Source organism: Rana temporaria, chromosome 13 (assembly GCF_905171775.1).
Source record: "Rana temporaria chromosome 13, aRanTem1.1, whole genome shotgun sequence".
In the NCBI taxonomy this organism is placed as follows: domain Eukaryota; kingdom Metazoa; phylum Chordata; class Amphibia; order Anura; family Ranidae; genus Rana; species Rana temporaria.
The window spans coordinates 32,630,033-32,657,675 of NC_053501.1; the positions used below are offsets into that span (position 1 = coordinate 32,630,033).

Below are 27,643 nucleotides of genomic sequence, written 5' to 3' on the forward strand. Positions count from 1 at the left end.
CCTCCACGAGTGCGGGGGGTTGCTGATGTAAGGGGGGAGTGAATGCAAAAATGTAAGGGGGCACTGATATAAAGGTTCCCCCTCCTATATTAGTGACCCCCCTTACCTTAGTGTATTTAATCTAAGGAGGTCTCTGGTCACCAGAGTACCCCCCACATCAGAGTCTGCAGGATTCCCCCTTACAATGCAAGGGGGAACTCAGTCTGCGGACCCTGATGTAAGTGGGAAAGAGAAAGCAGTGGACTCTGATATAAGGTTGTCTCTGGTCACCAGAGCCCCCCTCCACATCAGAGTTCCCCCCTTAGATCATGATCTGCAGCGTTCCCCTTAACATAAGAGTTCCCTTTCACTGTAAGGGGGAATCCTGCAGACTCTGATGTAAGAGGAAACTCTGTGCTGGCTGGGTTATAGTAACCTGACCTTCATGTCAATGAAGACATTTTTTTTTTTTTACTTTTGTTTAACTTAAACACATTTCTAATAGCACTAGCTATATGTTTATAGTTTAAATACTGACATTTGCATTGTTGGGCACTGAAAACTGTAATTTTAGGTACTTTTTTTGCAGTGGCAGTAAAAAATGTGGTTCTGCCAGTAAATTTTATGATTTTTGTCAGTAATTCTCGTGCGTGATTGTGTAGACAGGGCCCCAGTGCACTGTATTGCCCAGGGGCCTATAATGCTCTTAAGATGACACTGTGGCACCCAGCAGCAACCTCAGGCTTTTGGGGTCTACGGGCGTAGATACGCCCTGCTGTGCATACCTGGTGGTCTTGCCAGTCTTCCTGCGTTCCAGGGTTTTACTGGTAAAAACACGCATAACATATGGTAAATGCAAATATAATCCTATGGTAAGTTTGTTGTGGAAATAAATGGTCTGGTGAAAAGATCCCTTTAAAGCATATGTGAATCCTAACCTTGTAAAACAACCAATTCAGTTTAAAACAAATACAAGCAAAATATTTTTCGGATTAGTGATCACATAACCTCTGCTCTCAGATGCATGGGTGCAGACTGCGGGGGCAGGGGTGTCAGCATGAGGCTAAGAAATGGCAATATAGTGATCTTCTCAGGAAATGGCTGTGCAGCGTCTTGAGCATTGCAGGACAGACATGCTGTGCTCTCAGCACAGCTAGAAAACTGACCACACTGGAATTTATGTGCTTGCCTGCCTAGCATGGCCAGTTTGATATAGAAAAGTAGAGAGACTGGCAAGACCACCAGGTATGAACAGAGGGGTGTGTCGGCACAGGTCCTGGCCATTGTAGGACAGGCAGGATATGCTCTCAGCACAGCCAGAAAACTGACCACACTGGGATGGAAGTGCTTTCATGCCTAGCATGACCCGTTTTATATAGGAAAGCAGGGAGACCACCAGGCATTTCACACACAGAAAGAACTAGAAAGAGAACATTATCATTTTAAACACAAGTACACGGTATAACAGCACATATCAGGAATATGAAAAGCTGCAGTAAGGAACACTAAAACACAGCATGCCTAAATGAATTGAACAACAATTGCCCATAAATCTTCCCCTATAATGTTTTTTCATTCAGAATGGAGATTACACGGGTGATGGAGTTACCTTAAGCACTTCTGCTGCCTCACAGCCACTTCTGTTGCCCAACTGCTGTAAAACGGACTTCCTCTTGGTTAGCATGTCATACAATTGACGGATGTCATTCTGTAATTTCAGAAAGCCATAAAAATTATTGATACAGTTAAGCATATAGATTATTGAAAATATAGAACATAGCTGTTAAAAAAAATATAGTGTTAAAACACATTCACACTGGAGATTTACACACACTGAGAATTCTAGGTTTGTATGGCCAGGTTTACATGCAGTCTGTCTGCATCCAACCATGATCATTCTGCCCCTAACCGCAGGTAATTGCTGGCTGTACAAACCGTCACAGAATGCTGCAGCTGTCAGGCTGCCATTGCACCGTATGGGCTGAGTGGCTGCAGCCCTTTGCACACACCAGTCATTCCAGCTGCAGGAATCCACAGATTCTTGCCACTGAAATTTTCAGTGTGTGCTAATCGCCTGTGTGAATGCACCCCAACTCATTATACATTTGACCAGCGTTCCTCAGATGGTATTTTTGCACAGCATCATGTCTCTCCATGGTGCAGCTGCCCAGGGCCCTGTCACTGTTAGGGGCCCAAAGCAGAGCCGCCCGTTAAACCCGCATGCTGCCCACAAATCGGCGCTGAAAATCCCCAGACAGACAGTGTCTGTCACTGTCATCAGCGGTGCGCCGCCAGTGTCAGTGCTGCATTTTTTTTAGATCGAGGAGGTGGAGTGGGCCGGGCGGGGTCTTGAGTTCGGGAACAAAAACAAACAGCGCACATGGGTTAAGTGAATGTCACTTTATAGTCTGTAATGGGTGGAAAAACATATATGCATAATGCATGAAAAAAATGATTTTTTTTTTTGAAATAGCCACTAATAGCACGTGGAGATGGTAGAGTGAAGACACATACACTTCGGGGGAGAAGTGTATGTGTCTTCACTCTACCATCTCCACGTGAACTGCTGCCTTTGTTATGCGGACTATTTTTATTAGTATTTTAAAAAATTTTAATGTTCTTTTTTCCTGCGTGCTATTAGTGGCTATTTCAAAAAAAAATTCATTTTTTCATGCACATATGTTTTTCCACCCATTACAGACTATAAAGTGACATTCACTTAACCCATGTGCGCTGTTTGTTTTTGTTCCTTTGCTTTTTGCCCATGTCTCCTTAGTGGTTGACAGCTGCACGGGTTTATGTTTTAGTGAAACTTTTTAAACCACTGACAATACTGTGGTTTACCGTTCCTATGGTGTAGCGCTTCTTGCGGGTGTTTCTTTGTATACTGGGGTCTTGAGTTCCACTGACGCTCTGGCCCTGCCCCTTGCTATGCGTGCAGCGTGCATAATGTTCAGTAACCAGTGTACCTGATCGGAGGAGCGGGGGAGGAGGAGTGAGAGATCAGAGTGAGACCGCGGAGTGGAGTGCAGCTGCCTGGTGGTTCCTGCTTGTTATGCTTAGTCAAGTGAAAATACTAGACCAGCACTAGCAGTGTCAGACTGTCACTGTGGACAGTGGAGAATTGATCGGAGGCTGGACCTGAGCTTGCCAAGACAGGACAAGGTAAAATCTTCTTTCTCCTCCCCTGGCTCCCGCTCCCTATCCCCATGCCATGTGTAAATTAGAAGAACTTTTTAAAACACTGACCAGACCTGCAATGCATGCCATGTGACATGGCATAAATTGCAGGCGCAGGTCTGGTCAGTGTTTTAAAAAGTTCTTCTATTTTACACATGGCATGGCATGGGGGTAAAGAGCAAAATTGCATTGGGGGGCCCAAAAAAATGTTTTGCCCGGGGCCCAAACCATATTAAAGACGGCCCTGCCTAACATTCAGAGTCTTGATGTGGTGAAGACTGGAAGGTAGGATACTCGCCTGAAAAGAAAGGGGACTAAGGACTCGGATGTTAAAAGAAGGGGGACTAAGGTCTCTGATGTAATGATGTAAAAGGACAAAAGGGGGCTGCCATTCCACCTAGTAACCACAGGGGGTTGCTAAAGTAGTCTATTGGGAAAGGGAGAGGGAGAACGTGAGGACTTTGAGGTGAAAGAAGAAAAGGATGGGGGGGGGGGACTGCTTAGGACTCTAATGTGAAAAGGGGGTTGGGGGGATTTATAATGGCAGACTGCATTTTAGACTGGGGTACTTCGAGATTTAGCATATTTTAAGAGGTGTCATGACTGAATAAGGCTAGGTTCACACCTATGCGATTTGCATAGCAGGCGAATGTGACCGACACTCTATGAAGCCAGGTTCACATATCTCCGAGGCAGCTGCGGAGCACACTGCACAGACACACTGTGCATCATTGGTTCCGTTTCAGGGCCCAATTCAGGCAAAGATTTGTCCCTGAACCGGAGAATGGGCACACTCAGCGTTCCAGTGTGAACCGCCTAAAGGTTGAAAAACACTGCCTTTGGACTATATAAAGGCAACAAAACAGCCTCAAATAGTTGCACTGCACAACAATTTACTTTCCCTTGTATAACAATCCAACTGTACATTGACAATTGTCATTGCATAAGATTCCAGTACAATGCAGGTAAATGGGACAAGTTCCACTCCCTTTACATACTTCCTTAAGTACTGTACAAAAAAAGTCTGATGACAAACTGTAGTCCTACCAGAAACATTCTGTGCATATTTGCAGCTTATCAAACATTTTTAGAATTGCCTCAAAGCTATATTTTAGGCAAATATAAAAGACACGATAATGCAAATCTGTATTAATTTATACTTTGGATCCCTAATCTTTTTGCATGCAGTATAAGTACCTAAAAATGACTTGGTATAAAAGCATTGTTTATTCCCTGTACAACAAAGTTCGAACTGTGGGAGAATTAAAGTGGTTCTAAAGTCAGAAGTATTCTATGCATTGAGAAAAAAAACCTTGTGTGCAGCAGCCCCCCCCCCCCCCCCCCCAATACTTAACTGAGCCCCATCTCAAGAGATGTTGCACAAGAGTCTCGGCTGTCTGGGACTCTCCCTCCTCATTGGCTCCCACTGCTGTCAAAGTCAGTGAGCCAATGAAGAGAGAGAGAGAGAGAGAGAGAGAGAGAGAGAGGGAGGGGGACTGAGCCAAGCCATGGCACTGTGTCTGAATGGACACAGAGCTGTGGCTCAGCTAGCGTGCCCCCATAGCAAGCTGCTTGCTGTGGGGGCACTCGGCGGGAGGGAGGAGCCAAGAGCACCAGCGAGGGACTTGAGAAGAGTAGACTTGAGAAAAGGAGGCTCAGGGCTGCTCTGTGCAAAACCGCTGCACAAAGAAAGTATGTCTGTTATTTTTAAACAAAAAAACAAAACAAAAAAAACAAAAAAACATTACTTTAAGCATCACAAGGAGCCCAGTACTGCTGATCTGCAGCCAAGCAAAATCAAATCTCCAGCCCTTCCAGACCGTACTGTACTGTGTGGCAGAACTTTGTTAATCTCAGAACTGGATTGACAGAAATACGAATCGTTTGGCATGCAAAATAGCTTCCAATAGGAATTTAATTTGTGTATTTAGCAGTCCGCCTGGTGTAAACCTTTAATATTGCATGTGCACATTTGTCTAGGACACAGAGAATCCTGGCAATTGACATACATGAATTCTAAGCTTTCAAGTATCAGAAAAATGAGAGAACTGCAAGAAAGTCATCAGCACTCCAGTGATATTCTTTTCACCTTTTTATCATAAAATAATAAATCGCATGTATTCATACAGCCAAATGTCCCGGGCCCTGCAGGGTCCCTTTCTCAAAAACCTGTCCCAGCCCATGAATGGACAGTGAAAGGAGAAGCAGCACAATGATAGGCTGCATTTAAAAATATTTAGTGATATTGAGCTCCATAGGAAACCAAATGCGTATAACACTTCCAATCAAATCTGCCATTTAATTTTTAAGCAGCGTGGTCAAACAGGTTCACCCAAAAAATGAAAGGAGATGGATTTGTGATTGACAACTCTGGTCTCTGCCAGCAGGGCCTGCTCTGGGGACCAGCAGTGCCATTCATAAAGAAAGATCACACAGCGTACAGCACAGTGGGTCTATCAAATGCTGTACACATATCCACCCTGGCTGATGGATGACGGTGCTTCCAGGCTGTGTGATATTCCAGTTTTATGAATGAGCAATGTCGTGATGCGGTATACACTGCACTGGCCTAAAATTGCTGATCGTTCATTTATAAAAAGTAAAGCTCACGCAGTGATGTGTGATCCATTGCCCATGCTGTTTATGTGTACAAGCAGACGCCATTCTGAGTGATCTGTCACTGTCATGAATGAACGACCAACACTGCTTAATCATTCATATTGGTAAAAGATTGCGGCTCTGTGTAATATATCTGTGACTGTTTGTACACATACAAGGCATTGGCAGATAGATTACACAGAGCCAATGCTCTGAGTGATCTTTTACTATTATGAATGAACAAGCAGCACTAATCGTTCATTCATAATAGTGACATATCACTCAGCTTAGCGAGGGGTGGGGCTCTGTTCTGGCCACACCTCCCATACAGGAATGCCCATGAATTGGACTTTAAAAGGGGGTGGGGTTACAGCCAGTATTAAGAGCTGCGCTTAGGGGACAAAGGGGCCACCAGTCAGCATGGGACCAAGTGCATTGTACCCTTGGTCCCCTGGGTAAATAATTGTTCTCCCTTAGGAATGCTCTGGCTGGTAAGCAAACTGTTCCAGTTAATCACTAGAAAGAGCTCTGACTGAATGCTGGCTGCTCATTGACTCCAGTACCAAGCCAGTCTCCCATCTTCAACAATCGCCCACTGAGAGACCTGCTCCCCAGCCAGATAAATCTAACATTGCCCATCAGAATGCATCACAACAGAGGAAAATGGTACATCAAATGTGCATGATCCATTAATGTAGTCAGAATAGGTGTGATTGCCAATTGCTTGCCCATGTTTTTTTTAATCCAAGTTAGGCAACAAATCATAAAAAGATAAAAAAAAAAAAAAAGAAAATCTAGATACTGCAGCATGACATTACCAATGCTTAAAGTGGCGGTTCACCCTATAACAATTATATAACATTACATCCAGCATAATTCCGACTTGGACAGTATGCTGGTATTTTTTTTTTTCCGCCGTACATACCGTTTTATTGCTATTTTCCCCCCGGCTTCCGGGTTCTGATTCCCACGGGACTGGGCGTTCCTATCCCTGGGTTAGATGATTGACGTCTAATGAAAAACTTCCCAAGGCGCGTCACCAGTTTTCCGTAAATAGCCGACCTGCGAGTCGGCTCTATACGGCGCCTGCGCCCGCCGTGTAGAGCTAACTGCGCAGGCGCCATATAGAGCCGACTCGCAGGTCGGCTATTTACGAAAAACTGGTGACGCGCCTTATGCGCCTTAGGAAGTTTTTCACCAGACGTCAATCATCTAACCTCTGGATAGGAACGCCCAGTCCCGCCGGAATCAGAACCCGGAAGCCGGGGGGAAAAACAATAAAACGGTATGTACGGCGAAAAAAAAAAAAAAAATACCAGCATACTGTCCATGTCGGAAGTATGCTGGATGTAATGTTATATAATTGTTTTAGGGTGAACCTCCGCTTTAAGTGTAAGGCTGTATTTGATACCCAAGCCACACACACACAAAAACCCTTCATACAAGAGCCACAGCTTTTAGGATTGACCATGATACTTTATTATGGAACAAAACAGACACCAGAACCAAAACTGTATAGCCAACAATTCAGAAATAAGCAGAAAAGCTGACTATATGCAGCATAAGCTGAAGAAAGTCATGCGACTCCTCTTAAGTTAACCCAAACCTCTCGACTTTGTAGTCTTGACTCACGATTTTGCTGCAAGAGCTCAATGATGAAATAAATATTGCAAAAATAAATGATAAAAGTAAATGCATGTTTGTTTAAGTGGTGCTTAAATGCTGCCTTATTCCTTGTTGCTATAGGCATAGGTCTAATGATAAATATGCTGTTTAATTGATGACAGCAAAAGGTTTTTATGAAATATTAAAAGCGGTCAAGCAAATGTTTTACATTACCTGGTAGTTGTTATGTTTTTCCAGTTCCTCATGCATACATTTTATTCTGGATGATAAAACGCCACGAGTCTGGACAAGCCAGTTTCTTATGTCATTATAACACTGGGCTAAAACGCCAACATTCTCGCCATCATGACTGATGTGCTTTAACAGAGAGTACATTTTCATTTTCATTTCTTCTGAAAGTGAATTTAAATCCTCCGAAAGTTTCTGAATAGAAAAGTACATTTTTTATTGGGTTTACTGTAAACAGTTAAAAGGAAACCATTTTTTTTTTTTTTTTATACAAAAAAAAGTATGCTTGAGTTTTCAGATATTACGCCTCATTATTTAAAACTGTACTAAAACAAGATCTGTGTTTGTTGCCAAACCCTCCAACCACATTCAAACTTTCCATTTCCAACTTTTAATCTATTTCAGAGCATGACTGAATTTGGTTTTTGAATTTTTAGGAAAGTTCCTATTTAGCTTTTATTGAAAAATATAAATGAAGTCTCATAATACCCACATCAGATACATGCATTCACAGCATGCCTGCAGTCCCTAACCATATTCTGTGCAAGTTTTGCAGCTTCTAACCATCTCTTATGCCGCGTACACACGACCGTTTTTCATGACGTGAAAAATGCAATTTTTTTTAATTGGTCATTAAAAACGATCGTGTGTAGGCTCCAGAGCATTTTTCATGATGTGAAAAATGGGCATTAAAAATTTAGAACATGCTCTAATTTTTTGCGTCGTTTTTCACGTCGTGTGAAAACGGTCATGTGTGGGCTTTAGCGAAGGGAAAAAAAGACGCATGCTCAGAAGCAAGTTATGAGATGGGAGCGCTCGTTCTGGTAGAACTAGCATTTGTAATAGAGATAGCACATTCATCACGCTGTAACAGACTAAAAAGCACAAAGACTGAAAATCATGAATCGTCTCTCACCAAACTTTTATTAACACAAAATCAGCAAAAGCATCCCAAAGGGTGACACCATCCGAATGGAACTTTCCCTTTATAGTGCCGCTGTATGTGTTGTACTTCACCGCGCTTTGCTTGAGCATTCTCTTTTCGCGATCATGTGTATGCAAGGCAGGCTTGACAAGAATCACATAGAGAAAAACGTTGTTTTTTCCATGACAGTAAAAACGGTCGTGTGTACGCGGCATTAGAAAAGTGGTCTCCAAACTGCGGCCCTTTGTTAGCCTTCATCTGGCCCTTGGAGCACCATTCCTCCCGCTGACACCAATAGGGAATTATCACTCCAACAGTTGTCTCTTCTCACCATGCTTCTACCTAATGGTCTTGCAGCCCATTCCTGCCTTGTGCAGGTCTACAATCTTGTCCCTGATGTCCTTTGACAGCTCTTTGGTCTTGCCCATGATGGTGAGGTTTGAATACAAGAAAGAGATTCTGTGGAAAGGTGTCTTTTATACACATAACGTGTTGTCGTTAGGAACACCTTCTTAAATTGACAGGACTAATCTGTTTACCACATACTGTAGCCAGTCTCTGGGAGCCAGAATTATTGTTGGTTGGTAGGGGATCAAATACTTATTTTACTCACTGAACTGAAACTCAATTTATAACATTTGTATCGTGTTTTACTGGATTTCAGGTTGATATTCTGTCTCTATCATTTAAAATACACCTATAATAAAAAATTATAGACACCTCATTTCTTTGTATGTGGGCAAACTCACTAAATCTGCAGGAGATCAAATAATTTTTTTCACCACTGTACATATGTACAGGGCTTTGTGTTGTATATTACATTTTATACAGGATCAAATACTTTAGGGAGCGCCATCTAATTATTGTCTCTTCTTCAATATTAGGGACAGTACACAATTGTTACAGATACCTGCTTACCTCATATTGTGCCAACTCTGAAGATGCTTCCTCCCTGGATATATCTGTATCCAACATCTCCTCTACCTTCTGCAGCCACTGAGATACTGAGCACATCCAGACAAACAGATTGCTGTGCAGATTCATTCCACTTTCCTAATAAAGAATAAAAAATCACTCTTTATATTGTAATATTACTCTCACACATGTCACAGTTATAAGATGGGAAGAAGATGAAGGAAGGAGCTATGGGTGAAAGCCAATATGATGAGTTAAAATGGGTTGGGGAGACCCTTTATACAGAGACTGTACCTTGCTGACCTCTTTAGCTGCAGAGACTGTGGAGTGATCCATGCACAAAGTCTACACAGAAACACTTCACTTAAGTTTCAAACCACTCATTTTGCTTTCCCCCCTTGGCCTTGACTTTGTAGCCTACCAGCCTACTAAACTAGTCACAGAGTATATGCCCAAAAAGAAAGGGAGGAGACTTTGACAACTTCAATGCATCTCTATGTGAAGTTTAATGATTGATTGCTCCACAGTGCCTACATCTATAGAATTAGCCATAGGATATAAATCCACTTTGTGTGAAGGAAACACCTTTGCAAACCCAGATAAATCCTTGTATAAGTAACAGTAACAGAATCACTGCAGTATGCATAGCCTACACTATGAAGGTCCTCCCTCCTCAGGCTAAAATCAAAGGGGTAAATAGAAGACCAGTTACCCTGCACAAGGTGAGGGAGCAGCAGTGACTAATCTGTTACAGGAAAGCTCTTACACAGGGGTAAAGTGAAGGAGTGGTTTCATGCTGATCACATCACAGATAGGAAACAAATACATAAAGGAGACAAATACTCTGGTACAAATATACATGCATTTTGTCGTTCGACAATATATTGTATGTGTGGCCTGGATTTGCATTTAAAAGCTTGTTACAGCTTATTAAGAATATGCAAATATTTAAATTGGCAATGTTTGGGTGCAGTTAAAACTTTAAACCAATAGTTTCTTACATAATATTGCAGAAGAGTAGAGTTGACAATTTGTGCACTGTGCAAATACTTTAATTTAAATACACTGCTCAAAAAAATTAAAGGAACACTTTTGAATCAGAACTCCTGGGATATTGATCTGGTCAGTTAAGTAACAGAGGGAGAGGGGTGTATACAGAGGGGCAGGGCCGGCGCTCCCACTAGGCGAACTAAGCAGCCGCCTAGAGCGCACTGCCGACAGGGAGCGCTGCCACAGCTGCTGGGTCTTCTACAGAAGATCGGTTCCTCCTCAGCCGATGGTGACTGATGCGGAGTGTAGCGGAAGGGCTCTATATGGCTGGCTGCAGAGTGACTAGGCAGGGAGAAGAAGCAGACAGATCGTCCCCTTCGCTGCACTAAGCCAGAGGTGACCATGCTGATGTCCAGCAGGCAGCAGCAGCAGCCGTGGGTGTCAGCTCTCTGCCCGCCCCGCCTCCCTCTCTGGGTGATGTGCAACCATTGGAGGAGCAGGGCATAGACACCCAGAATGGATCCACCCAGGCATAGACTGGCCACACGCTGGGCCGAAGCCATTTGTCCTGGAGGAGTGTGGAGCCCAAAGCAAAGCTGATCCTGCAGCTTACCCAGCCTGTGACATGTGGAGGGAGATGGAAAGAAGTGCTCCAAGGTAGGAACTTGTCAGGTGGTGGGGGAAGCGCTGGGGATGATCTTATCACTGGTGTGACCCTCTCCACTTGGCTGCATCCATCCACCTAGCTGTCCACTTTGCTATATTCTCCCTCCACCACGCTGCACCCCCCCCCCTCCCTCTGCTCTCCACCTGGCTGCACTTTCCCTCTTCTGTCCACCTGGCTGCACTTCCCCTCCTCTGCTCTCCACCTGGCTGCACTTCCCCTCTGCTGTCCACCTGGCTGAACCCCCCTCCCTCTGCTCTCCACCCCCCCTCCCTCTGCTCTCCACCTGGCTGCACTTTCCCTCTTCTGTCCACCTGGCTGAACCCCCCCTCCCTCTGCTCTCCACCTGGCTGCACTTTCCCTCTTCTGTCCACCTGGCTGCACTTCCCCTCTGCTGTCCACCTGGCTGCACTTCCCCTCTGCTGTCCACCTGGCTGCACTTCCCCTCTGCTGTCCACCTGGCTGCCCTTCCCCTCTGCTGTCCACCCGGCTGCCCTTCCCCTCTGCTGTCCACCTGGCTGCACCCCCTCCTCTGCTGTCCACCTGGCTGCCCTTCCCCTCTGCTGTCCACCTGGCGGCCCTTCCCCTCTGCTGTCCACCTGGCTGCACCCCCTTCTCTGCTGTCCACCTGGCTGCACCCCCTCCTCTGCTGTCCACCTGGCTGCACCCCCTCCTCTGCTGTCCACCTGGCTGCCCTTCCCCTCTGCTGTCCACCTGGCTGCCCTTCCCCTCTGCTGTCCACCTGGCTGCACCCCCTCCTCTGCTGTCCACCTGGCTGCCCTTCCCCTCTGCTGTCCACCTGGCTGCACCCCCTCCTCTGCTGTCCACCTGGCTGCACCCCCTCCTCTGCTGTCCACCTGGCTGCACCCCCCTCCTCTGCTGTCCACCTGGCTGCACCCCCTCCTCTGCTGTCCACCTGGCTGCACCCCTCCTCTGCTGTCCACCTGGCTGCACCCCCTCCTCTGCTGTCCACCTGGCTGCACCCCCTCCTCTGCTGTCCACCTGGCTGCACCCCCTCCTCTGCTGTCCACCTGGCTGCACCCCCTCCTCTGCTGTCCACCTGGCTGCACCCCCTCCTCTGCTGTCCACCTGGCTGCACTTCCCCTCTGCTGTCCACCTGGCTGCACTTCCCCTCTGCTCTCCACCTGGCTGCACTTCCCCTCTGCTCTCCACCTGGCTGCACTTCCCCTCTGCTCTCCACCTGGCTGCACTTTCCCTCTTCTGTCCACCTGGCTGCACTTCCCCTCTACTGTCCACCTGGCTGCACTTCCCCTCTGCTCTCCACCTGGCTGCACTTCCCCTCTGCTCTCCACCTGGCTGCACTTCCCCTCTGCTCTCCACCTGGCTGCACTTTCCCTCTGCTCTCCACCTGACTGAACCCCCCTCCTCCTCTCCACCTGGCTGCACCTCTCCACCTGGCTGCACCTCTCCTCTCCACCTGGCTGCACCTCTCCTCTCCTCTCCACTCCACCTGGCTGCACCTCTCCTCTCCACTCCACCCCACCTGGCTGCACCTCTCCACTCCACCCCACCTGGCTGCACCTCTCCTCTCTACTCCACCCCACCTGGCTGCACCTCTCCTCTCCACTCCAAGTGGCTGCACCTCTCCTCTCCACCTGGCTGCACCTCTCCTCTCCACTCCACCTGGCTGCACCTCTCCTCTCCACTCCACCCCACCTGGCTGCACCTCTCCTCTCCACTCCACCTGGCTGCACCTCTTTTCTCCACTCCACCCCACCTGGCTGCACCTCTCCACTCCACCTGGCTGCACCTCTCCTCTCCACTCCACCTGGCTGCACCTCTCCTCTCCACCTGGCTGCACCTCTCCTCTCCACCTGGCTCTATCCCTCCACCTACCTGCACCCCCCCCTCCTGTCCACCTGGCTCTATCCCTTCACCTGGCTGAACCCCTTCTCCACCTGGACCAGTTCTGGTGCTAACATTTAATTAATTTAAATTTTTTTTTTTTGGGGGGGGGGGCGCAAGTAGCTGGTCTCGCCTAGGGCGCAAAATAGTCTAGCACCGGCCCTGCAGAGGGGGTTGTTAATGAGTTTCAGCTGCTTTGCTGTTAATTGAAATTAATAGGTGCACTAGATGGGCAACAATGAGACGACCTCCAAAACAGGAATGTTTTTTCCTCCTTTGTGCAAGGAGGAACAGGATGAGCACTGCTAGAGCCCTACAAAATGACCTCCAGCAGGCTACTGGTGTGAATGTCTCAGGCGACCCCCATGAAGTCTGTTTCTGATTGTTTGGTCAGAGGGCCCGATGTCCTCTAGTGTGCTCTGTGCTCACTGCCGGACACTGTGGAGCTCGATTGTCATTTTCCATTGAACACCAGAATTGGCAGGTCCACCACTGGTGCCCCATGTCTTTCACAGATGAGAGCAGGTTCACCCTGAGCATATGTGACAGAGACGTGAAAGGGTCTGGAGAAGCCGTGGAGAACTTTATGCTGCCTGTAACATCGTTCAGCATGACCAGTTTGGTGGTGGGTCAGTGATGGTCTGGTGAGGCATGTCCATGGAGGGACGCACAGACCTCTACAGGCTACACAATGGCACCCTGACTGACATTAGATATTGGGGAGGAAATCCTTGGACCCATTGTCAGACCCTACGCTGGTGCAGTGGGTCCTGGGTTCCTCCTGGGGCATGACAATGCCTGGCCTCATGTGGCGAGAGCATGCAGCCAGTTCCTGGAGGATGAAGAAATTGATACCATTGAATGGCCCCCACACTCACCTGACCTAAATCCAAAAGAACATCTCTGGTACATTATGTTTCGGTCCATCCGGTGCCATCAGGTTGCACCTCGGTCTGTTCAGGAGCTCAGTGATGCTCTGGTCCAGATCTGGGAGGAAATACCCCAGGAGACACCATCCGTCGTCTCATTAGGAGCATGCCCTGATGTTGTCAGGCACGCACACAAGCGACTAAGGACCATTTTGAGTTGCAATGAAATTTCAGCAAAATGGACTAGCTTGCTGCATAACTTTATCACTTTGATTTTCGGGGTGTGTTTGAATTCAGCCCTCTGTAGGTGGAAAATTTTCATTTCCATCAAATGATGTGCCATCCTTTCATTCCTAACACATTACCCAGTCCATATCAGTATAGATATCCAGCATGACATTTTTGCCCGTTGATCTGATATGTTTTCAATGTGTTCCTTTGATTTTTTTTTAGTATGTGTCTGCTTTGGCATTTGTTACATCCAAGTAGAATCTAGTGCAGACCACTCTTTGTAGCACAATAGAACTGTAGTTACTTTTAGAAATGAGTTAAAGTATATCACTAGCCATAATTTTATTCTTTTTAGTAGGAAATGAGTAAACCTTCCGGTCTTTTTTTGATATAAAAAATAAAAAATTACATAGGTTCTAATCAAAATCTGAGAGTAAATCTAAATCTTCCAAAAGCTTCTAGAGAATAAAAAAGGTAATTGTTTTTGGTTTGCAAAACATATAAAGAAAAATGTAATTTGGGCAACAGGAAATTTGCATGTTTCAATAGGTTGGAGTTTTGTATGATAGATTAAGATTTTTTTTGCGAAAACGTTGTGTTGCAGTGCAATTTTTTTCTGCTCCTTTGAGAACATTGGATTGCCCCCTAATTCCCACAAGCGACGACCAGCCATACACATTTACGTAGACATGTCTTGTTCAGTCCCACATTTGATTCCCACATTCATGGTAAACAGCATGGATGGAGGAATCTCAGGTCGGATATTGTATTTAGACAGCAGCAACTGCATCCGATTATTTTCCACCCAGCTAACTTGACCTTTATTGCGCTGGGTGGTGCTTTAGGTAAGTGGGCTGGCCTCTGTTCACAGTCAACAAACATAGATGGTGACCGCAGGAATCAAAAAGGCTAGTCAATGAGGTGCCATTGCGAATAATGGGCTATAATTTTTTTCCAAAAATTAAGGAACCATGCAGAGGAAAAAAAACATGATTAAGGTATACTTGTGCCTTTAACTACGCGTTTCCTTTCAAATACTACTATGGACCCATGCCAAGTAAAACCAACAAGAAGATCTGTACCTGAGGGAGGGATGTATCTGCTTCTTCGCTCAGAGTTTGGAGTCGAATTAGAAGTTGTTTGGAGTCTTCAGGAGGTACTGGTTTTATGGTTCTTCCAGTAAATCTTGATATTAAATTTATCTTCACTTCCTTTTCTGCCTAAAATAAAAGAATAGCAAGAATATGTATATTGCATGTCATGAATCGTTTTCAAGGATGCAAATTTGCACCCCTAAAAAACAATTCAAAGATGTTTGCCATGTGCTCTTACATCATATTCAGATGGTGGCTGATAAGGACCCCTATTCAGTAGGACCCTTTTCTATACCATGTGCCATGAAAATAACAAGGTTATAGAAATGTTCATTGGAAATGCTGGTCCATGCTCACTCAATAGGTTTACATACCTCCTGCTCTCAATGTGTCTCTTCTTCTATGAACTTTAAGGCAAACCTCTAAATATACCGTACATCATAAAGGCAATCCTGTCAAAGCATATTTAATTTTCTTTAGACAATCTGGTGATTGATTCCTCATGAATCTTCATTCACATCTTACCAGATAGCAATGACAGGTTGGTGACCCCACATGTTTCTCTGATGCAGTTAAGCAATATATCTAGTCACTGTCCTGCACCTATTTTACTGATTGCACATTGAAAGCACAGCAGCACATGCAACCCAGGACACTCCTTTACTGCCACAGCATTATGGTGTCCGCACCTCATACTGTGGACACCACTGTATCTCCTCATAGTCAGTTTAGGTGCCATGTGCCCCCCCGCCCAGCCCTGCTGTGTCGATTGACCGCCTACTAATCATACATGCTGTTCCCCTACTATGTCGAAGAGGTACATGGACGGAGGATTTATAATAAGAACATGGGAGTCATGCTTATAACAGCCAGCCTTGCAATACCTCATGGGACTTGTAGAACCCTAACAGAGGTTCTCACCATTCAGAGAAAGGAGAAACAATAAAATGAAAGCTAGGGAAAAATTCTAATTATCCTGGAGAAATTGTATCAGAACAGGTTAGCAATATACACAAACATCACACTTACTTCAGCCTTATTTTCAGGGCTAAGAGGCGTTGCCTTGGATCGGTGTGACAGCTCCTTCTGCAGATACTGCCACTTACTCCAGGTGATATCCTCTGGCAGGTAAAATTTACCTCTAGGCCTGATCTGGCCTGAGATCCCCTCCCCAGCAGCATTCCTAAAAAAGAAAAAAAAGAAAAGAAAAAGAAAAGAACACGAACAACATTAATCCTGGGCATTATTTTAGGACCAATCATTGACATCTGTGGCCTTCAATGTCATTTTCCGGCTATGTCTACCAAAACATCTAATGTAGGAACTGTTCAGATGTTCTGGCTATGTCTCTCAAATCATCTGATGCAGGAACTGTGCCACTAGAATAGCCCAAAGGAAAGTAGCAAAGGATGGATGGACGGCCGCACACCAAAGGACTCTTGAGTTGTCTTTATTGAAGGAACATGAGCAAACACCACAAATTTTGTGTGCGTTTTAGTTGTACTTAGGCCATGAATAAGCACTAACCAAGTGTGAAACGCGTCGGCTGTTTTTGCTTTCTGCTGTGTATTTGCGGTGTTTGCTCATGTTCCTTCAATAAAGACAACTCAAGAGTCCTTTGGTGTGCGGCCGTCCATCCGTCCTTTGCTACTTTCCATTGCCTAGTGCATTGCCAGCACCCACATCCACCTGGACCTGTCCACAATTGCACTTGGGATTTCCCTGGAGCGGTGAACCCCACCTCGCTTAGAATTGCCCAAAGTACAGTATGGAAGAATGATAATTTGATTGATTTCTGGGAGATCCAGCAACAAACATAATGGTATACAAAGCTCTACACGTATTAGCAGTTTTCCAACTGTGATGGGTGCGTAATATGCAGAGTGAAAAGTAGAATGCAGGCAATCAATTTATAGTAAAAGGGAATGTGGAAGGTGCCAATCACTATAATCGCATTTAAGCCAACTATATATCATCGAACCCTTGTGTGAGCCTAAAGAATTAGCCCTTAAATTGATTATACCTGTTCTGTAAACTTTCAACAATCTCTTGACTGGGTACAGGCTTGCCTGTGGGGTATTTGTTTTCTGCGGTCTCTGTGCTTTTTACCTGGAGAAACAGAAATCAGGACTGGTCAGCTTTGCAGTTCTTTTTTCCTCTAAATAGGTGTTTATTGAAAAGTTTAAATTAATAGATACAAAATGTAGTATAACATAAAACAACAAAGGGGAAATAAAAGAAAAAGGTGGGTTAACATGTTCAGTAACACATTAAGGCCGGGTTCACACCTATGCGAATTGAGTGCGACTTAAACCGCATCCAATTCGCAGAACATTTCAAAATACATTGTTTTCAATGAGGCTGTTCCCCTGAAAAGCGATCCATACTCCGATTGATTTTTCAGAGGCATTTGACAGATGGTAAAGAGGCAATATGTTGTCTCCCCGCCACCTGTTGTAACCCCCTAAATGCATCATCACTATGCTGCAACTGCGTGCAATGCAGTGCAGCCCCATTCACCTAGGGGTATACTTCAAGGGTGCCCCGACTGTAAAAAGATTGAGAAACACTGGCATAGAGGAGCCGATCTCTCTATTTTCCTCTTGCAGTCACTAAATGCAAAAGGAGAAGCGGGGGGGAAATTGAGAGATCTGTTCCTTTATATGCAGCCGTCCCCCACAGCTTCTCCTATGCAGCTTCTTTTTGCTGCCCCCTGTATGCTCTCCAACCCCCCCTGTACTTGTTTTCTTCCCCCCCCCCCCCCTCATGCCCACAGATCTGCAGGGTTCTCCCCTCTCCTGCCGGCTGCTGAGGGGGATCTGTCAGGATGAAGCCTTTTCTATAAGGAGAGTCGGTGATCAAATACTGATCACTGACTCTGTCTATTCATAACGGTAACATAGTAAACTGTGTTTCCTTTGCTTCAGTTTGTGAATGAACGGGAAGCTCTGTACAGAGCTATTCCCATCCATTGATTCTGTGCAGATGAGGCTGCAGGGATGGAGATTGAGGGCTGTGTCCTCAGTCTCCTTTCTCTGTCTCAAAGGTGAAACATCAGAGGTCTGTTTAGACCCCCGATATCTCACCTCCTAAAAATTTTACTAAATATAAAAAAAAAAAAGATATTGTAAAAAAACGAAATTGAAGTAAATAGTCAAAAAATAAAATAAAAAATAAAAAAACTGCCACCAGTGGCAGAAATACCACACAAACAACGCACTTGTGTTCCGCCACCGGGATTGGAGGGAAAGGCCCCATCTGGGGTTAAAGGGGCCCTTCATGATTTCTTGCATCGGTGCCCTGAATGTTCTAGTTACACCATAAGGTTGAACTCTACTTGATAACATATAAAGGCTTTTTTTTTAATCTATAAAACAATTGTACTGTAGGTTTTTGCCATTTCAAAGGTGCACACAATTTCAAGTCTTCACATTTGGTATCAATTTACTTGACACAAGTACATAATTTTATTCCATGGGTACACTTCTTTCAGAAAATATACAATTTTTGGGTGTTTAAAGTAATCTTTTCAGCAAAAAAAATATAAAAATGTTGTGAAAAGTAAAAAAAATATATACCGTATATACTCGAGTATAATCCGACCCCAATATAAGCCGAGGCACTTAATTTTTTCCATGTTAATGGGAAAACTTATTGACTCGAGTATAAGCCTAGGGTGTCCATCTGCATGCCTCACTGTGTCCATGACTAGACTGACGTTTAACATGGGAGTCTATGGAAGGGGTGCCTGGGTTTGAAAAATCCCTGGCCGTAGGTCTCCCGGACAACAAACTTTGCACACTTGTAGAGGAAGAGTTGGGGGGGGCTACATGTGTGCCAAGTTTGGGGTCCAGAGGACCTACGGCCGGCCGGTACTGGGTCCTCAAATTCTGGGGGATCAGGTGCAAAAAGGTGACTCGAGTATAAGCTGGGGAGTGCATTTTCAGCACAAAAAAATGTGCTGAAAAACTCGGCTTATACTCGAGTATATACAGTAATTGATAGAAAAGTGGTAAAATTTACGCCATAGCACTGATTTTACGCAAATAAAAATTAAAGGATAAAAATAATTTGTCCATTAAAAGATAAATAGCCAGCTTTTGCTGCATTGTTCACCTTCAATGCAAAGATTACTCCCATAGCACGTTTTTTTATGCCACTAGATGTCCTCAGTCTGATGATCAGCATCATTTTAGCACACTTTCTCTGAGCCCAGATCATCCTGAATTCCCCCCTCCCCACTCAGCCTGTGACTGGACAGTGAAAGGAGGAGCAGCACAGTGAAGAGTTTATCTCTCCATCACTTGATTGGCTTTTTGTACCGCTTCTTCTGCTCACACCCCAGCCCCGACTGAACAGGAACTGCAAGAGGCCGCTCTAAAAGATATCAGGTAATGTAAAATGATTCATATCCACCACTTTTGTAGAAGATTTTACTTGGAGAGATCAGAAAAGGTTAAATGGAAGCCTAGTATAAAACCAGAATGTGTAGTAGTCATGTCCTAAAATGAACACTAAAGGCTAGCCGACTCTATAGAGAGAGGTGACACTCAAAAAAGGCATTCACGAATATGTCACAAATGTTTTCAATCTGACTGATGAAGAAAGAGATCTGAAAAGCTTGTGTCCGCTGTAGAACATAGATCACTAACCACAGGCTTTTAGGTAAAAGGTAATAAAAAGTAATGTAGTCACAAATGTCACATACCTGTTCAGCGTTGGGCCTGACCTGCAACATTGCCTGTAAGTTCTCCAGACTGATTTTCAGAGCCTTCAGTTTTCTGGACAAGGACTCTGCCTCCTCTAACAGGGAGCTGGGCCTTTGCTTATCTGTGCCGGCACCTTCTAGCAAACTGTTTATTTTCTTTTCCGTTTCTTGTAAGGTTTTCTGGGAAACAAAAGGAAATGCGTAAGCAATATCCCAATCGATGCTGAGATTTTTAACTTAATAGATGTGAGAACCTTAAAAGCTTGCACACGAGAAATAAACCTCAATCACAGTCACTTAATTGTATTATTATTTCCCATATTTATAACAGTTTTCGCAGTGCCTTACAAAATCAAAGGTACAATTACAATACAATTCAATACAAGAGGAATCAGAGGGCTCTGCTCGTTAAAGCTTAAAACCACATTTACCAGTATATTTCCCAGAGGAGCTAACAATCTAATGTCTCCCAGTGGGGTTTTTTAGCGGCATGATGTTCTAGATAAATAAGAGTAGTTGGATAATATTGAAATTAAAATCTTTACCAAGTTTCAACATTACAGTAAAATATACAACATGGTAGAAGCATTTGTAAAAAAGTAAAGTGGTAAATATAATTTCAACATTATCCTCTCAGCAGATGTTAACATTTTTGTTAGAGAGATGTAACTTTAATATTTTTTCTAATTTTAATCCATCAGAGTACAATTCCCCTGAAGAAGACCGTGACAGTTTAGGTCGTAACGCGTCGGGGTACTCATATGGAAACCAATTGAACTACGGTGTAACATGCATTGTATTGTTGTTGATTTTTTACCACTTTTATTCCTTCATTTATGTATAATCAGAGTATACTATATGTATATTACCTACACTTTTTTACAAATGCTCCTACCATGTTGTATATTTTACTGTAATGTTGAAACTTAGTAAAGATTTTAATTTCAATATTATCCAACTACTCTTATTTATCTAGAACATAATGCCGCTAAAAAAAACCACTGGGGGACCTTCCCATTTTTGTTTTTGCATTTTCAGGGTGCGCGGCCCACGGACTCCACATATGCGTTTTTCCTTGTTACAATCTAATGTCTGTACTACAGCCATACAGTTACAATCACTATTACCACAACATTTGGATGGATCAGGAATAACCCAACCAGTATGTTTCTTGACAAAAGGAGTAGGAGCTTCTGGTTGAAACTATTAAATGGATACATAGAACATACAATCTCAGTGCAGACAGTGTACCTGGAGGGAACCAAGGAAGTTTATGGGATTTTTAAGGTGCAGAAGTTAGTAAGTGAATCCAAGAAGATTTAAAAGATATACATTTTATTTTTAACTTCAGTTAAAATCATGTTTAAAAACAATGTAATATAACAGACTCAGATAATACAGTCCTTATGAGTACAGCAAGATTAGCGTAGTTCCCAACATGTTTCGCCCTGAAACTGGGCTTCCTCAGGGGATACTGTCCACTTGGAAACAGAGCCCCAGGACCCCAGGATAAATTATAAATCTGCAATCAATGGGAGTTCAGGACACCAGATGCCACAGCCAACCAAAGACTGCAGGCAACCACAAGAGGCAATTAAGGACCAAAAAGTATGGTTTGCAGAGAAGGGACACAGGGACATAGGATTCCCAAAGCAGGACGCTCATGTGTAGAGCTGTAATCCTGCAGTGTGTGTGCATATCCCTGTGGTTCTGGCTTGGAGGGAACTGAACAACTAAGCTACAAGACATGAGCCAACAGCCTAGAATGATCATATGCAGACAGATCTGTTAGGATAGGTAGCTGGGTAGAGAGCTGCCATACTTGTACAAAGCTGTACACTACCTGAATCCTTATCTGGCCAGTATGTAGTCATAGAATATGCCAGAAAAAAGGTGTTTTCTTTCGTCAGAGAAAGGGAATGATCAGTTATTAGCTGCACATTGAACATGTAGGATACATGACTGAGGGACTTGCAGAGTATCAGGGCTTTCCATTACCTGCAAATGGGAAAACCCCAACTAAGACATTGTCCCCTTATCCAAATGACCAGACAACTGATTTGGAGAAGAATGGCCATAACAGTCTTTCATTTTATAAAAACAACTTAAAGTGATACTAAAGCCTAGTTTTTCTTTAAAAATATCAAACATTGTATACTTGCCTGCTCTGTGTAAAGGTTTTGCACAGAGCAGCCCAGATCCTCTTCTGCTCAGGGCCCTCTTCGGTGCTCCTGGCCCCTCCCTCCTGTTGAGTACCCCCAGAGTAAGCAGCTTGCTATGGGGGTACCCGAGCCAAGCCCCAGCTCTGTGTGTCCATTTAAACACGGAGCAGTGGTTCGGCCCTGCCCCCTCTCTCCTGATCAGCTAGTTGACTTTGACAGCAGCAGGAGCCAATGGCGCGTACTGTGTCTCAGCCAATCAGGAGTCCCGGGGGCTGCTGCACACAGAATGTTTTTAATCTTAATGCATAAAATGGGACACCTGGCTTTACACGCACATGAACTTTAATGACATTCCAGTCTTAGTCCATAGGGTTCAATATTGAGTTAGCCCACCCTTTGCAGCTATAACAGCCTCAATGCTTCTGGGAAGTCTGTCCACAAGGTTCAGGAGTGTGTCCGTGGGAATGTTTGACCATTCTTCCAGAAGCGCTTTTGTGAGGTCAGGCACTAAAGTGGACGATAAGTCGTGGCTGGCAGTCTCTTCTTCAATTCACCCCAAAGGTGTGCTATCAGGTTGAGGTCAGGACTCGTCGCTCATCCATGTCTTTATGGATCTTGTTTGTGCACAGTCATGTTCGAACAACTAGTTGCCATCCCCATACTGTTCAGTTTGGAGCATGATGTTGTCCAAAATATCTTGGTTTGCCGACGCCTTCAGGCCCCTTTCACACGATAGGCCCGCTTGGATCCGCCTGTCCATTTTTCAGGCAGATCTCAGCAGGCCACCCATTGACTTCTATGGGCAGACGAATTTCAGCGGTGATGTGTCTGCTGACACCCACCTGCCATCCGATAGGACAAGATCTTCTCAAAACAGATGGATGGCGATATGTTTGCCATCCGTCCAGCGGACCGGATGAAAACTGTTGTGGAAATTTTTATTAATGTATGTTGTCAGATGTCTCCCAGTGTAAATTTTGCTGTAGTACGCTCATGCTAGCATGTTCGCACATACAGACGTTGGTGGAAGACCATTGGCTGCGGCAGATCTGTTTGCTCTTTTAAGGATGTTCGTTCATGCCTCACCAAGAGACTGACCACTTCATGGCAATTGCATTAACGCTCCTAGTAAGCAGATATGCGTACATGGGAACCATAGCATAACCATACAAAATGATGGCCCACTGAGACATGATAGAGTACGGCTCATGTCATTGGTAGCAGTGGGAGTGTGCACACGGTCGTGTTCAGAGCCCTGTAAGTGAGTGTTCAAATTGTGAGACCCTTTGTGTCTCACAAGACGCTTATTGCATGGCTCTGCACACGACCATCTGCACACGTCACTACTGGAATTCTATTTGAATATTTACATGTGTGTGATTGGTTCTTTTGAAAAAATACAAGTGTCTGATTGGCCAATTCTGAAGCCACCACCTTTAATTTCTTAGTCATGTTGACAGTAAAAATAAACGGAGCTGCCCATCTGCTAAGCTCAACACGATACCAGCATCTGTCTCTGTTATTTGGAAATATACAAGCGTGCTTTTCCCTGCATTATACAAGAGAACTGTATTTGTGCTTTTAAGCGCAAACTATTTGCTTATAGGAGAAGCTTAAAATTTCCAGGACAAAACGGATAAGCTGTCCGTTTTCATCCGATTTTGCCATAGAGGACAGTGGAGATTTGACTGGTCTGTCCCTGCACAGTGAGCAGAGACAGACCTGTCATCCGCCAGCTCAGCGGGGAAAAATGAAGTGATCTCCGCTGGGTCTGCTGAGCGGATCTGCCCCGTGTAAAGGGGGGCCTAAGAGGAGTTCTTGCTACTGGGTCAAGCCCAACTCCTGGAAAACAACCCCACACCATAATCCCCCTCCACCAAAGGATTTGGACCAGTGCACAAAGCAAGGTCCATATCAGAATAAGCTCACTGGGCAGACATAGGGTACATGAAATGAATGAGCTGTGGGAGGTAGAAGAAAGACTTTAAAGAGGGGGTTCACCCTAATAAAACATTTTTTTTTTTCTAGCATTAAATTAGGCATAGTAGCGCGAGCTACAGTATGCCTTTATTTATTTTTTTAGCCCCGTACTCACTGTGCAATCGCATAGATAAGATTCAGACTCCCCGCGGGGAATGGGCGTTCCTATCCAGAGGGAGCATGATTGACGGCCGGCTATGGCGCGTCACGCTTCTCCGGAAATAGCCGAAATAGGACTTGGCGCTTCACGGCGCCTGCGCATAGTCTGTGCGCAGGCGCCGTGAAGAGCCAAGACCTACTCCGGCTATCTTCGGGGAGCGTGACGTGCCATAGCCGGCCGTCAATCATCCTCCCTCTGGATAGGAACGCCCATTCCCGGTGGGGAGTCGGAATCTTATCTATACGATTGCACAGTGAGTACGGGGCTAAAAAAAAAAATACAGGCATACTGTAGCTCGCGCTACTATGACTAATTTAATTCTAAAATGTTGTTATCGAGGGTGAACCACCGCTTTAAGGCCCAGGGTGACTAGTCACCTCTGATCCTTCATTATTCATTTATTACATGTGAAATTGCACACTCTGCAACTGGTAGGACAAGTGCAATGTGCACGGAGTGGAAGGGGTTATACTGAATGGTGAACGCAGTTCGCCTTACCTGAAAGTCTACAAGCTTCTGTTCTAAACTCTGTCGCATATCTGGCTCTTGTTTGCTCTCTGCTAATGACAGGTTTACTCTTTGAAGCCAGAGCTCCACCTCTGTTACTTTCCCCCGACAATCATGCAGGATCATCTCCGGCTTCACGCTGCCCGACTCGGTGGCGGCATTTTCCAGCTGTTCCTGAAAGAAAGCATGCAGCAGGTGCATAAGAAAAGGAGAGTCACCCAGAGAAAGCAAGCACCAATTCAAGAGAATGTAACATTGTGAACACACAGCAGAGCAGAACGAGAAAATTATTCCCAGGTGTGGACAGGAAGAAAATAAAACAAATCATGTGATCTAATGTCAACAGGTTCCTGGCAGCTAATCTGCATCTGTCCAAGCAATTGTCTTTAGCATACAAAGCGCAAACTCAGCATGGCTGGTCAAAGTTAATGTATACTTTTCTCAGGGATTTTTAGATATATAGTACATGTAAAAGGAGACTAGCGTCACTCCAAGACTAATATCAACGTACCTTATTGTTTTAAGAAACCTATTTTCCCGAACATAGGTTGTAATTATATAGCAGCCATGCTTACTCGTTACATTCTCAGACTCTGCTTCCTATTTTGTAATGCTACACAGAGTTTGGGCTGTTCCTTTTCACAATTCAAGTCAAATGAGTCGGCTGACTCATTGAAAATAAAAGTAACTATTAAAAGAGAAGTATGGGTTGTTTGTTTTGTAAAATCATACTTACCTTGTTGGATGCAGCATTGATCCCTCTGCGCTTCTAACACTGAGAAACGAAAGAGAAGTGCAGTCAAATTAGCTTTGGCTGTACTTCTCCTTTAAGGTTTATTTACAAAAGAAAAGTAGGTTGTTCACTTTGCAAGGAAAGCTGCATTTGCAAAGGAATTTTCCCCCGAGATTAGCGAATGTGGTGAAATAATACTTTGCAATGTACCCAATCACATGCAAGGAAAATAAAAACGCATTTTTGCTTGGACATGGTTTGGTTAAAAAAAAAAAAAAACAAGACACGTGCATCCAGTTCAACCAATGACATGATTGGATAATAAATGTCTGCAGAGCTTCACCGAATTCATTAAGCATTGGGGAAAATTTCCTCTAGGGGCAGGTTCACATATGTGCAAATTGGATGTGGGTTTAAACCCCTATGATGGAACAAGAAAACCAGCCGCTCCAGATGAGACCAGGAAGCCCAATGATTCAGTAGGTGCTGGCCTCCGCACACAATGAGAATAGAAGAAATGGCGGTACAACACTGTCAAAATCCTATTTATTTGGACATCCCAAAACTACAAGAACCAGAATGCTGGGTAGACGCGTTTCACACTTTTGACGTGCGCTTAGTCAATAGAGCCCCTCGGGGAACCCCTGCTGAAGTTAATTCATTGGTGATCAAAGGGAAAAATGTCCCTTACACTGGTGGCTAATGGGAAGAATGTTCCAACAGTGATGTTGAGATTTCTACTTTTTATAGACAGCTAAAAAGATCATTGGTGTTATTCATCTGGCTCTGCCAAGTGGTGCAGACCCCAGAATTATGCACAGACCCTCAGATCAACCACAGCAACCTCTGCAGGAACCCTGGTTAAAAATGGCTGCTCTCCCACTCAACATCCCTGAGACGGAACTTCTCCACCTACAGTCTAAGTTCCCCTACAACTGGGAAAGTGCTTCCCTAAAATACCTGGGGGTTAACCTCACCCCGTCCTTTGCTTCTCTATACCAGGCCAACTTCCCACCCCTGTATAAGTCAATCAGGGAGCTGGTCCAAAAATGGAAGACACATCAAATATTCCTTTTGAGCCGGATTGCATCTGTCAAAATGGTCCTCCTCCCTAAACTCCTGCACCTATTCCAGACTCTTCCTATCCCCATCTCCTACTCTCACCTGTGTACACTGCAAGCCGACCTCTTGTGTTATGTGTGGAACTACAAGAGACACAGGATGCCTTGCTTGGTCATGGTGACGTCGCGCACTGAAGGGGGCCTGGCGTTTCCCAATTTGATCAAATACTACCAAGTGGCTCAACTACGAGCGATAGTTTCCTGGTTCCCTGGTACAATAAATGGACGGAGATAAAAAAAAATTGGCTGGCACTTGTACATCCTAATAGTAAACAAAAAAAGAAACAACTCTGTGCTAAACCCACCATATAAAGAAAGAAATACACTTAGTAAAAAAGTATCATAAAGAAGTGAAAAAATATGTGATAGAAGGAGGGGAATGCTGCAACCTATAAAAGTTTAAATACCTAGTATGTATGTACATCCTAAAAGCCTCTCTACATTCTCTGGAACATGAATGTGGAGGTTGAACCTGGTCGCCTGTTAGGGCCCATGTCACAGCTCCAGCATCTGTGGCGGAAGCTGTCCTGTGACTGCAAACTTAAATCTGAATGCTCACTGATGACCTCCTTCCTCTACAATCCCAAAGTGCCAACAAGTTTCACCCACCAGATGTCGTGGCCCTGGGCCTTGCGGAACCGGTGCCATTTGGGGCACCTAGTAGACCCCAGATCTCCGTAAACTGCTACCATTCACTGAGCTCCAAACCAAACATGACCTTCGCCAACAGGTGTTCTATAGCCATCTGCAGATCCGTCACTATGCCCAAACGGTAGCCCCACACTTGCAATTTTCTGCACCCTCCCCGTTTGAACGTATTGTACTCGAGGGCCGTTCACGCAAAGGACTGATTTCAGATGTATACCAAATCCTAAACTAGCACTCCATACAAGACTGGGGCAAGCATGCATACATGCTTCGCTGGGAGAGGGAGCTGGGAGAGGAGATCCTGGAGGAGGCGTGGAGGACGATCTGGAGTTAGGCTGCTAAGAGTTCCTTGTGTACTCTCTACAAGGAAAATGCTTATAAGATTCTCTTTTGGTACCCGACTCCGGACGTACTCCACAGAGTTTACCCTTCCACTACTGATCGCTGTTGGCGATGCCA

The 27,643-nt window shown here is 44.7% G+C and overlaps 1 protein-coding gene across 3 annotated transcripts in view; it reads right to left on the bottom strand.

Annotated features, from left to right (window-relative positions):
• Positions 1 to 27,643, bottom strand: part of SYNE2 (spectrin repeat containing nuclear envelope protein 2) — a 431,618-nt gene that overhangs the window by 134,822 nt on the left and 269,153 nt on the right. For all 3 annotated transcript variants that reach the window (XM_040333402.1, XM_040333400.1, XM_040333403.1), the window contains 8 exons: positions 24,674 to 24,856; positions 19,874 to 20,053; positions 17,189 to 17,274; positions 16,195 to 16,348; positions 15,154 to 15,291; positions 9,455 to 9,589; positions 7,597 to 7,806; positions 1,589 to 1,687 (listed from right to left, as the gene is read on the bottom strand). In XM_040333402.1, coding sequence (XP_040189336.1) covers positions 1,589 to 1,687; positions 7,597 to 7,806; positions 9,455 to 9,589; positions 15,154 to 15,291; positions 16,195 to 16,348; positions 17,189 to 17,274; positions 19,874 to 20,053; positions 24,674 to 24,856 — 1,185 coding nt within the window. The remainder of the gene's footprint in view (positions 1 to 1,588; positions 1,688 to 7,596; positions 7,807 to 9,454; positions 9,590 to 15,153; positions 15,292 to 16,194; positions 16,349 to 17,188; positions 17,275 to 19,873; positions 20,054 to 24,673; positions 24,857 to 27,643) is intronic.